At 41.7% G+C, this 11757-nt stretch overlaps 1 protein-coding gene across 1 annotated transcript; it reads left to right on the top strand.

Annotated features, from left to right (window-relative positions):
• Window positions 1-3918: 3918 nt before the first annotated feature.
• On the top strand, window positions 3919-11413 carry LOC121662737 (C->U-editing enzyme APOBEC-1-like). The gene is made up of 4 exons (XM_042024263.1): window positions 3919-4129; window positions 7713-8128; window positions 8664-8776; window positions 10301-11413. Exons 1-4 carry the CDS (start codon window positions 4107-4109, stop codon window positions 10313-10315), a joined length of 567 nt encoding a protein of 188 aa, XP_041880197.1. The 5' UTR covers window positions 3919-4106; the 3' UTR covers window positions 10316-11413.
• The last annotated feature ends 344 nt before the right edge of the window (window positions 11414-11757 follow it).

Here is an 11757-nt window from a genome sequence, read left to right as displayed (position 1 = left end):
GCATTGGTTGGTTCCAATTGTTAATAACTTCATCAATGTTCTTAGCCTAAAACAATCATTGGTTATCTCTCCTGAGGTGTACTGATTGGAAGCCTTAATATTAAAGGTGGGAAGGGGACTGGCTTTCCAAGCAGTATAATTGGTGGGCATGATCATCTCCATAGCTTCTGGACTGAAATATAAGGGTCCAGTAACTTCTTGGTGAGGTTTGTAAGGTTACACATTCCAGACACAAGACTCCTGATATTTCTATACCTTATACTTTGCAATTCTCCACTTACAATCAAAGCTAACCCTTTAATATGATTTAATCAATCATTTGATCAAAATATTAATAACGATATGAGTGTGTGTCTGTCCACTTAGGACTTGCAGGGTTCACAGACAAAAGCCATATGATTTGTGGAGCTAGAGGTGAAGAATGGGAAATGGCTTCTGGAGAAGGGATACAGGCATTGCTTAGTGCCAGCCAATCACACCCTGCTTATATCTTTGGAGAAAGCTGTTGACAGCACATTCTAGGGAACAGAGCTTTTGCAGTTTAGGAAAGTACTTACGCCATCTCTTGACTTCATCTCAGGTGATGTCTATTTCTGTCAGAGCAGAGTCACTGGAATGGGTCATGTAAACAAACTCATTTTGCACATTATCCTGCAAGAAGATTTCCCGTCAAATCTCCATTGAACCCATTCAGGCTGAGTGCCATCTTATTTTAAAGGTGTAAGGCACCTCAATCTGCAAGCTGCAAAGAGGCCCATTCCTTAGTAATATAAGTTTTTAATTCCAAGTTAGGTGAGTTTATTGCAATCTTGAAATACATTAATTCCCACCATGAACTTCCATTTGTGTTCTGCTTTTTATGATAGAAGTGCATTCCTAGCAGACCTTATCTGGTAGTATCTATGATCCTTTTCAGCTTTCAGAAAGTTGCATTGTTGCCACAGGTACTCACAATGCATTTACAAACAGACATGTCAACATGAAGACACTGGCTGTGCACGCCTTTCCATCCTCTTCCAAGCCACACAAGATTTCCCATTGGGTTAGGGTGGCATACACTGGTTAGCCAACAGTCCACAGTGCTCACTTTGTCCTTCCCAACTGGAGACAGGCACTTTCTGTGGCAGCCAGCATTCAAGCAGAGAGGGTTAAACAAGCTGCTGTCAACATCTGGAAGTAGCTTTGGCATCAGTCCTGAAATCACTGGAGCTCCTTGTCCCTCAGAAGAGACAGGGCTCAGCAATTTTCTTCAGGTATTCCATAAAAAGAGAAATGGAAGCTAAAATCCTCATACTGTCAACTCATGCCATTTTGGGATATCCCAGGTAATAGAAAAAACCCCAAGGCCAGTTGCTGGAGGGACAAATAGCCCTGTAACTGTTCCAGGCCAAGGCTGGCTCTGTGCATCCAGGCAGTGTTGAGTCTGAGGTAACCTGCTCTCCTGGCGAGCTGCTGACATGCCGAGTGTGCCATAGCTCACCCTGAGGCAGAGCTGGTGCCTTCATGGTCTATGAGGAGTCACTTGGGTCCTGTTGCCTGCTGCTCCCCTGGGCTCCTCATCTGAGGAACACACCTGCAGAGCCTCTGCAGCACTCTCTAGGCACATCTAGTCCTTCTTAGAGCAGGCTTGGTGTCCCATGAAGGCGTTTGTAATGTTTCCAGACCTGATCAGGCAGTGCTGTGCCTCAGCTGATGAACCCAGCCAGACTCTGCACGGAGCCAGCTGAGCTGTCTGCACCCACAGTGCAGGTAATCTGCAAGCAGAACCCTGCTGAGTGGCTGGCTGGTATCTGTAGCTATTCCTCGGTGTCTTCCTAGGATTGTGAGTCTTGCCAGGTTTGCCTTGGCCATGGTTTTGAAAGGCTGCACTGTGTTCTTCCAGCACAGTGGTTAGGTGAACAGCAGGAACTTTGTGGGACTTGGGAGCTACTATCTTTCCTAAATACTTCCACAGAAAATTCCTATAACAACACTCAAAAAAACCATAAATAAAGGGAATGTGAGGGTTTTTTTTACAAATCTCAAAATAAATGGATTTTGCCCCTTTGCACTCTTATCCATGTACTCATCAGCATCATAGAATATCCTGATTTGGAGGGGACTCACAAGGATCAAATCAAAGTCCAATTTCAAGATGTGTGCATCTTAGTGGCCTGGCCAGGATCACTCATGTGCAAGAGAAATGGTGCAGGGTAGGTACTGGTTCTGAGAAAGTAATGGCTGACAATATTGGCTAGAAATAAAACCCCATAGACTGGTGTCTATACTGTCAGGTATTTGTTTACTGCAGTGCTGGAGGCGACAGAGATTTCTTCACCTAACTCACCCACCCTTGTCAAGTGCTGTGGTTTATTTACACAGTAAGTATTGATTAATATTGCTATGTCATTATAACATCATCACATATGCACTAGAACTAATTTACATAATGTTATAGTTATTAATAGTTCTTCTGTGATGCACTTGCGCTTCCCCAATTTAGGTGGTCTTGGAGGTCTTCTTCGATGAAGGCTCAAGGTCTTCCTCACATCTGAACTTTTCAATTATGTCTTCGGAGCAAGCGCAGTTATGGTATTCCTTGGTCTTTCTGGATCCCACTGGTCTAAATTCTTCATTTTGTGGCTAATTGACTTTACAATTGCCAATTTCTCATTAGTACATCCTGCTGCTTGCCAATACAGCTATACTTGTCTATTTTTGAAACTATTCACCTAGCGAGTTTCTGTTTATTTTAGCATTAAGCAACTAGCTAACCATATACCAGCTCTTACATTGTATAGAAAGTTTGATTCAGGTTATATGGGTAAAGAAAGTTATGATTCAGGTTGTACTGGTATTTTATAACTCAAGCTACATAAGCATCTTGTAACTTTTACCCAAGTTATACAGGCATCATAAGAAAGGCCTGACAACACACGACTTAAAGTGATGCCTTTTCCTGGTCTTAAAATCAGGAATCAAACACGGTTAGAAGGGAAAAGGGATTTTGCCTTGGTATTTATTTTAAGGATCCTTAGGTGCACTATGTCCAGGTCGAATGCACCTCAATGCACACAGCAATGCACACCCTCCCAAAGATCAGGTATAATATTATAGGTCTTACTAATTAGCATATCTATCAAACATTCCCCAATGAGAGGCTCGAGTGAGCCCCCCTCCCCAAGGAACCTTCCCCTGGATGGTTCTATCTTAGTTTACAAATGTGTTCTGGAGAGGACCTTGGGGTCTGGGGCACGCTGATCCCTGACTACGAAGCTCCTAAGATGTTTAGTCTCTTAGTTTGACAAAAAGTCCAAGAATGCAGGCAAAAAGCACTAAGAATACAGAAGTTGTAAAAAGGTATAACAGGGGTATAAAAGAAAAGGCAACAAATCATCAAGGCATCAAAAGAACAGCTGTTTTAATAAAACAGACTAGGAAGAGTATTGACAGCTAGTAAATCTAAGACCCCTTGAGATGCTGGGCACCCTGTGTTCAGGCAGCATTGCTCAAGACCAGAGGGGAAACCCTGCTGGGTTTGGTAGGGAAGGTGAGTAAGCTTTGCTGACACTTTGTGAGTGAAGCCTCTCATGAGCGGTGTTTGTGAGCACTTCATATTTGACGAAGTTGTGACAGCATGGAAAGATCCGGTGATGCGCAAGGCAGAACCACCATGCTTTCCACAGAGCTGAGCTTCGGGTGCTCCAGGAAAGGTCTGTTCTGCCACACAGAACAGCTGCGACCCTGGGAGGAACGTCCTACACAGAAGAAAAAATCACATTTTTCTGCCAAGGACGCATTACCATCCCTTTGAAACTTAGATGCAGGCTTCAAAGAGATGGTTCAATTATTATGGTTTTTTTAAACTGGAAAAATGTATCCGCCCCTCGCAGCTGAGATAAGGGGTGAAGAAAGAGGTGAGAGCACTGCTAGGGGCAGGCATGCATGGATACGTCATTAAGAGGCAGAAACAGAGGTGAAGCGAAGTTTTCCGGTTTCCTCTCTCGTGACCCTGTGCCAGCGGAGCCTGGGGGTGTGCTTTGTGTTCGGGCGTGCCCCGTGGAGCCCCGTCTGCAGGGACAGAAAGGAGGACAGCACCACGAGGGTCCACCGGCAAAGGAGAAGCCATGTCCAGGAGAAAGCCGAGAGGGTAAAAGAAATTGCTGACCAAAAAAAAAGCATCCCAGCTTCAGCTCTGTGTTGTTGCTACTGCTTCAAGCCAAGGGGATCCCTCGCTTTGCTGCCCCGGGGGAGGGCTCTCTGTCTGTGCAGAGTCTCTGCCCTGCTTGGAGAAGGGCGAGGGCAGCACTGGTGGCAGGGTACCTGAGTGGGACCTTTGTCCCCAGTGTCACTGCAGTGGACGAGGGGCTGCACTGAAGTCTGAGCCTGTTGGGGAAGCTCCCACTGGTTTAGAAGCTCTCCCGGGAGCCGTAAACCACCGAGGAACAAAAGGCACTGACAAGCACAGGAAAGATGGGGATGTGTTGGGGAAGGGCTAACGCAGGAAATGACTCGCCCCAGCGCTGGGCTGCAAGAGAAGCTGAAAATCCCTCCTCTGTGCTCGGCAGTTTCGAGGTCTTGAGACAGCTGTTGTCACCCAAAATAAAGTGTCTCAGACCATCTTCGGTTCAATGGAGGAGGGAGGGAGGGGGAAGTTTTAATGCAAAGTTTAGTAAAGAAGTGCCTTGGTTGTGCAAAGCATTAGCAAGGGACAAAAAATGCAGATTAAAGAAGTTTTGTCAAACTTATGCTCATGTATTTTTAGACATTATCATTACTACTATTATTATCTTGCAATGAGCAGAGTTTTAAATAGTTTCTAATAAAAAGTGTTAGAGGAAGGAAGGAAAATTATTAAATATCTATAATGATGCAGTTTATTACACAGTTTTAATAAAAGAGATATTAGGTTTAGGAGCTGTTTTTGTAAAATTAGTACATTTTAAAATAATCTCATTGCATTCTTGTTCAAGTTATGGATGATGGGACAATACAGCAAAAATATATAACACATTTTAAAATGTGTTTTGTAATCAGTCAATACATTTTCAAGGTTTCATGTACATTTACATAGCAGCTGCATATTAATCAAAAAGAAAATAAAGCCTAGGATATGGTTACATTGGCTGTCATCCCTCTGCCATTTTCTGCCCTGATTTCTCTAAACATTCTGGGGTACAATCCACCTTTCAAATTATTGGTCACACTTTACAGTGTGTTTCTCTGCAGCTCTCAAATTCCGAAGGGATTGCAAGTTCACCTCTATGAGATTGATGAACCAAATTTAGAAAGAAAAATAATTGTTTTCTTCTTTATATCTTTTATTGTTTGCTAACTGTGAATTTTGTCTCATATTTATATTGACAACTGTTATGTGCTCAATTTTTTTGAGTAGGGCTCTGTGTCTATATGTGTACCACACAACAACATATAACAATGCTGAGCAGCAAGGACGGCTGGTGGTAACTGTAAAAATGAAAAAAGAAATTGAAGTGATTGCACAGCTTTGGGCAATTTGTCTGTAAACTCACAATTACTTTAAGTGTTCTCTTATTTGGCTTGGAGAGGAAAATGAACGCTGCCTTTCTGTATATATTCTATAGTGTGTGAATGTTTTATCACGGTTTTAAAATTTCTCATCTGTCCTTCTGGTAGAGATGTTTAAGTTTTCATTAATCTACTATTTAAAATAGCAAGTTATAGCCGTAGCAAATATTTATAAGAATGCAGACTTTTGGTCATGTTGCATTAAGTTGATTACACTGTAAGTTTCACTCGACATCCCTAAGGTGTCTATATCTTGAAGTTCAGTGCATTTCAAGATTGTTCTAAAGAAATAGCTTTATGTCCCTGAAAATATGCACAGGACACCTATTGCAATAACTTGTCCAAAGTGCAATATTTTATGGTCAAAACACAGGCAAGAGGGTGCTTAAGACCTGTTTAAGTAAGACTTGGAAGTTTTAACTTGTTTGTGTGTTATAATCAGATGGGAACCTCTACATATACCTTTGAACAAATCAGATCTCTGTAACCTGTTGTGACATTGTTTTCCAAAACCTTAAAGGTACCTTCTGTAAAAATTAGATGAACTGATTGGCTTGAGTATTGGGAGTTAAATGAATTTTTTTTTTGTGAACTTCGACCAGTCACATATTTTATATATTTATTGTGAACATATGATATAATTATATTATGTATATATGTTCCCTAAAAACTGAGTTTTAAGGAAATTTAAGCTAATAGACATTAACTTCCAAATAACATACTATAAATTGAAAGAATGCATCTCTTTTAACACCTCAAATGAGAAAGCATAAAAATTGAATCTGTGCTTCACTTTTGTCTCTCTTAGTTTTTTTTTTAACAACTTACTAAAGGAATTACGTATAATAAAAAAGTTATTCCTGTACCAGAATTAAACATGTGTTGACATTTACATTTGTAATTACATTTACATAAATTCAACAGAAAGTCTGATAAAGAAATCAGCACGCATGGTTTCTTTGGTTTATATAAACGGACTTTACATGGAGGAGATAAGGAGAGATACACTCTATGGTTCATAAACTGGTTTGTGTGCATATGTATTTTAATGTGTAGGAGGCTGGGATGAGGAGGAAGGCAGGGTAAGAAGACAAAGCCTTCTGACTGACTCAGATAAATGAGATGCTTTTTTACATAAGTGATAAGTCCTGCAGATAGAGAATATGTGACAGTTACTTCTGCAAGATTTCATTTTTCCCTAGTTCACACTGGGGGTTTTTGTGACTTTTTTGTTTTGTTTTTGGTTTTTTGCTGTGCTTTTTTGTTGGTTTGGTTGGTTGGTTTGGTTTTTTGTTTGTTTGTTTGTTGGGTTTTGTTACTAATGAGTACTAATCTGTAAAACAATTTACAGGCTTATTGCTTCTGTCTTCAGAATCTGATCAGTTGTCTACTAGATATACTCTGAATTATTTTAATGTGGAAAAACATATATCTGAAGTGCATTCTCATATAAATCTCTATATAAGACAATTGTACAAAGGCCACAAAGTGCCTCTGGAGACTTCATTATTTATGTATTACAGATAATTACTGAGTGTAAATGATACATTTACAACCAACACTGGCAGTCTTTGTATATATCCTTAACTGACAATATTTAGACGTCCTTTCTGAACTCAAAAAATATCTGTCCTGGGAGCTGCATCTTTTTGTATAGAGCATTTCTTTCTTCTTCTGTCATGTAGGATTGTGCTGACTGTACTAATTCTTATGAAAATACAAACAGCAAGAGAATCCAATAAGGAGAAATATTCAGCTTCATAGTTTATCAGTACATTTATTTTCTTTTTTGTTTTTCAGTTTTTACAAAATTCACAACAGCTCCCTACGTTGAAAAGGGCTACATAGGAGCCTTGTAAAAATGTCTGACATGTAAAAAAATATAGACAGCTTTTAGAAATCCTCCCACTGATGAGGAAGAGGACAGGCATAGGGAGGGGGGAGGTGGTGAAAGTTCCGCATGCAGCTGTAGACGAAGGGAGGATTAGCGGTTCAGGGTTTGGTTCCTTTAGTTCCTCTGCCCAGCCTGGTGCCTGCCTCTCCATTTTCCTTGTGTTGCTCTCTCCTGCTTTGCCCTTCTCAGTTCTGCTCTGATTTCTGCCACCCTCCCCCTTTTTAATGTACTGGAGTACTACTGAAAACAAAGTTGTAACCAGTGATTCCTTGAAGCTTCTCTTCTGTTGCAGCATGTATGTATCTGAGATGGCATTAAGAGAACATTTTGATCCCCGCGAATATCCAAAGAAGACATACCTACTATGCAAGCTGCAGTGGGCTAATAGTGGCTCAATTTGGACACACTGGGTCAGAAATGACAATGATAAGGATAATGATAATGATAGCCATGCAGAAGAGTACTTCCTGGAGGAAGTCTTCGAGCTGAGAAGTTCCCATATCTGTTACATCACCTGGTACCTGTCCTGGAGCCCCTGCATGACGTGCTGCTATATAATCCGGGATTTCCTGGAGAGCCACCCCAATGTGAACATAGAAATACACGTGGCACGGCTCTACAAAACACGCTGGGCAGGAACACGCAGAGGCCTGAGGGAACTTGCCCGCTTGCGAGGCAGAGTAACCATTGATGTCATGGAAATTGAAGGCAAGGTTCCCCATGCTTTCTGGGACTGGGGAGGCGTGAGCTGGTGAACTTTGTGCATGGGTGAATCGGGTATGGGCTTGCTTCTATGGTGTCCCATGTCCTACCCAGCTTCTTCGTGGGCACAATCATCATCATGCAGTGAATGAGTGTCGCATTCAAAAAAAGGTGTTTAAATAGTGCAGGAGAAGAGGGACAGGACCCTTAGAAACCAGATCTGTATGAAAATTCTCCTTTTTTTAGAGATACCACCATCCTTATGTCACTCCAGAGGGAATGGGAGATATGGTCCTTCTCCCCTGTCTGAGGGAATAAATGCAGTTGCTGGGATAAGGCTGGCTGAAGAGCTCCTCTGCAGTTAAGGGAGGGAATGGCATTGGTTCCAAATATGGAGGGGACAGCATCCATCAGCTGACCTATCCAAGGCCAAGCTGCCTCTGTGACGTGGACACAAGGAAGAGCTTAAAAAGTCTTGTTCCCTGAGCTTCTCTGGTATCTGAATAAACTCAGGTTAATCATTTTGCTTCTATTTCTCCAGACTATAGGTACTGTTGGAAGACCTTTATACAAAAAGGTGATGATAATTTCTTGCCTGTGAACTTTGAACCAGCCTTAAATAGAAATCGTCGGATGCTCAAAAATATCCTTAAGGTCAGTACACTCTGAGAGATAGAGGGAATCCCATGAAATTATTTGCAGTCTAGGGCAACTGAGCTGTAAAGAGCAGGAAAGAAGCCCCTGTTCGCATGTAGCTCTGATTTGCACCTAGTTGGACGCTAAAGAGTACTGCAGCAGGCTTTTGAAAAAAGTGATATACTAAAATGATGGGAACTATCCTGTCCCACTGGGAGAGAAGCACTGTGGATATTTTTCCATCAGATTGATGCCATCTTGGTTTTTGCCTTATTTTCTTTTACATGTTCTTTGTATTCTTCGCATATATATTTGGAGATCTGTAGCTTATTATTGTATTCTACCTAGCTTTCCCGGTACTCTTCTGTGCCCTTTCCCTAGGCAGGAAGACAAAAAAAATTCCAGAGCTCCAAGCCCCAGGGGGTACAAGACCCCTATCCTATCTTGGTTCTTCCTGGGAACCAATGTTGAGAACAAGGTCTTTGAGACACATTTCCATAAAGTACAACTAGTACCAAGGAGGGAGGGCTCCAGAGAAGGAGCTTGCCCTGGGGGGGTAATTGCATCACCACTTGTCCTCCTAATTGGTGCTTTTTATCAATTATGCTCATTTCCTAAAAGCTATAAGAACTATATTCGCCCTGTGTATGGGGGCTTTTGTGGACATTCTCCATAACTGCCCCTGGAGGCCTCCAAATAAAAATCTACTTTCATATTATCTCCTGTACTAAAATTATCTCAAGTTTAATTTTTAGGTTGAAAAAGGCAACAATATTATGAAGGAAAAGCTAAGAGTGCAATTTTTCTCCTTTGGGTTCCAGCGTGAGAAATTCATTGATTTTTACCTGGAACTCCAGTCTCATCTCAGAAACCCTCCACCAGATTCCTTTTTAACCTGGATCTGAGCATGGGTTTCAGTTCACCAAGTGGTGCTACTCAGCCCCTTTCTGCAGTGTTCTGACACCCCCCAGTCACTGGGCCCCTGCAGGCATCATTAAAGTCCCTTCCAGATTCCATTCAGTAACTTCTGTGACTGGTTGGAAAGGTACAGTTTCTGTGAGATGAGAAAAGCTGTTCAAAACAGAATGTCTGTACCCTGGGAAAATTCAACCTTTGGGGTTTTTTTGTGCCAGACCTCCTGAAAGGCAGGAGAGAGAAGAGAGAGTGTGTTCAACAACAGTGCTGAAAGTTTGTGTCCCTGGAGACAAGAGACCCTGCTTGAATGAATAGATCCACATCCTTGGCCTGGAAGGACTGTATTTTTAAAAATCTAGCAAAACTAATATAAGTGCTGCAGCATTTTGATTTCAATGTATTAGAACTTTCTGACAAAAGTTATTTTTAGTGAATGAGAGTGAAAGAAATCTATGGTTGCATGGGTCATTGGTTATTTGGGAAATCCATTTTATATGGCATATGTGGAAAAGTAACATCCTGGGCTATTACAACTAATAGACTGCTTCTGCTATGCCCCTTTCAAATCACAGAAGGTTCAAAGTGCACTTGGAGGATCTAAATGTCATATTTCTACTTCCATTTCAGGGGCTTCATTTATAGAATCAGAGAATCACAGAATATCTCAAGTTGAAAGAGACCCAAAAGGATCGTCAAATCCAACTCCCTTCTCCTCGCAGGACTACCTAAAACTAAATATGACTAGAAGCATCTTCCAGATGCTCCTTACCTCTGACAGGCCTGATGGTGTGACTGCATTCCTGGGGAGCCTGTTCCTGTGACTGACCACCTTCTCAGTGAGGAGCCTTTTCCTAATGTCCAAGCTGAACACCACTAATGCAGCTTCATTCCATTTACACTGTCCTATCACCGGTCATGGGTTTCAGGATTACTTAAATTTTGGGATTGCCCTGTCCCAAGTGGAGAATCTGGCACTTGCTCTTGTAAGCTCAGCTCTTCAGTATCCAGATCTCTCTGCAGGGCCTCTTTACCCTCAAGGGGATCCACAGATCCTCCTAGTTCAGTATCATTCGCAAAATTACTTAATTTTTGGTTCCTGCATTTGATTCCTCCACATCGATGATTTATAAGAACATTGAAGATCACTGGCTGTGAAAACGAGCCCTAAGGAACCCCAGTGGTGACTGGTCACCAGCCTGATGTAATCCCATTCACTGTAACTTTTTGAGCCACTTGCTCACCCAAAGGCCTATGGACTTATCTAGCTGTGTGCTGGACATTTTATCCTGAAGGTGAAGTACCGAGGCCTGAGCAACAGGCCCTGACTGAGGCCTGAAAAATGGGCCTTCAGCCAAAGTTGACCTCTAGATGAACCTTCCAACCAAAGGTTATATTTGTATCTGCTCACTGACAAAGTGTTATTAGCAGCATGATATAGGTATCCTCTCTTTGGCAAAAGATGGGAATGATTTACCTTTCTGTATTTAAAAACTGGACAAGGCCAGATCTTCTTTTCTCTACCTCTATTTTCCTATATTTCTTTCTTCCTTTCTTCCTCTGCTTAAAAGTTTAACTCACTGCTGCTGCAGACTGTTCAAAGGTGGCTGTTGCCACACGTTGTTCAGAAAGATTTAACCTGCAGGCTGTTCAGAAATGTTTAAATTGTTGCTGCTAGAGGCTGTTGAATCTATCATATGGTTTAAATTGCTGCAACCTGTATAAATAAAACTTTCTGATTGATCATGTGGTATTTTTTGCCTTAATTTAGTCCAAAGCTATCCCAAATGTTGGCTACCTCAGAGTAGGTGGTCCAGGACATCTCTCCCAGGACCTGATAACTGTCTCTCAGAATAACCTTCTTCATTGTTTTACCAGGTACCGAAGTGAGACTGGCAGGTCTGTAATTACCAGGATCTTCCTTCTTACCCTTCTTGAAAATTGGAACAACGTTGCCATCTTTCACTTGACCTGGAACATAACCAGACCCCCAAGACCATTGAAAAATAGTGCAAGGTCCTGCGATAATACTGGTCAGCTCTGTACTAGTTTGAAAACAAACCAGTGGGAGGCACTAAGTCAGAATA

The sequence above is a fragment of the Corvus kubaryi genome, unplaced genomic scaffold (assembly GCF_017639235.1).
Source record: "Corvus kubaryi isolate FWS band 111438036 unplaced genomic scaffold, C.kubaryi_AGA036_p1.0 37260, whole genome shotgun sequence".
Taxonomy (NCBI): domain Eukaryota; kingdom Metazoa; phylum Chordata; class Aves; order Passeriformes; family Corvidae; genus Corvus; species Corvus kubaryi.
The sequence above is the reverse complement of the archived record's forward strand: the minus strand, read 5'-3'. Positions and strand labels throughout refer to the sequence as shown.

Coding starts and splice junctions, on each gene's coding strand:
- LOC121662737 (XM_042024263.1), top strand. CDS start 4,107: ATGTCCAGGAGAAAGCCGAGAGG. Junction 4,130..7,712: donor TCCAGGAGAAAGCCGAGAGG/GTAAAAGAAATT, acceptor CTTCTGTTGCAG/CATGTATGTATCTGAGATGG. Junction 8,129..8,663: donor TGATGTCATGGAAATTGAAG/GCAAGGTTCCCC, acceptor CTATTTCTCCAG/ACTATAGGTACTGTTGGAAG.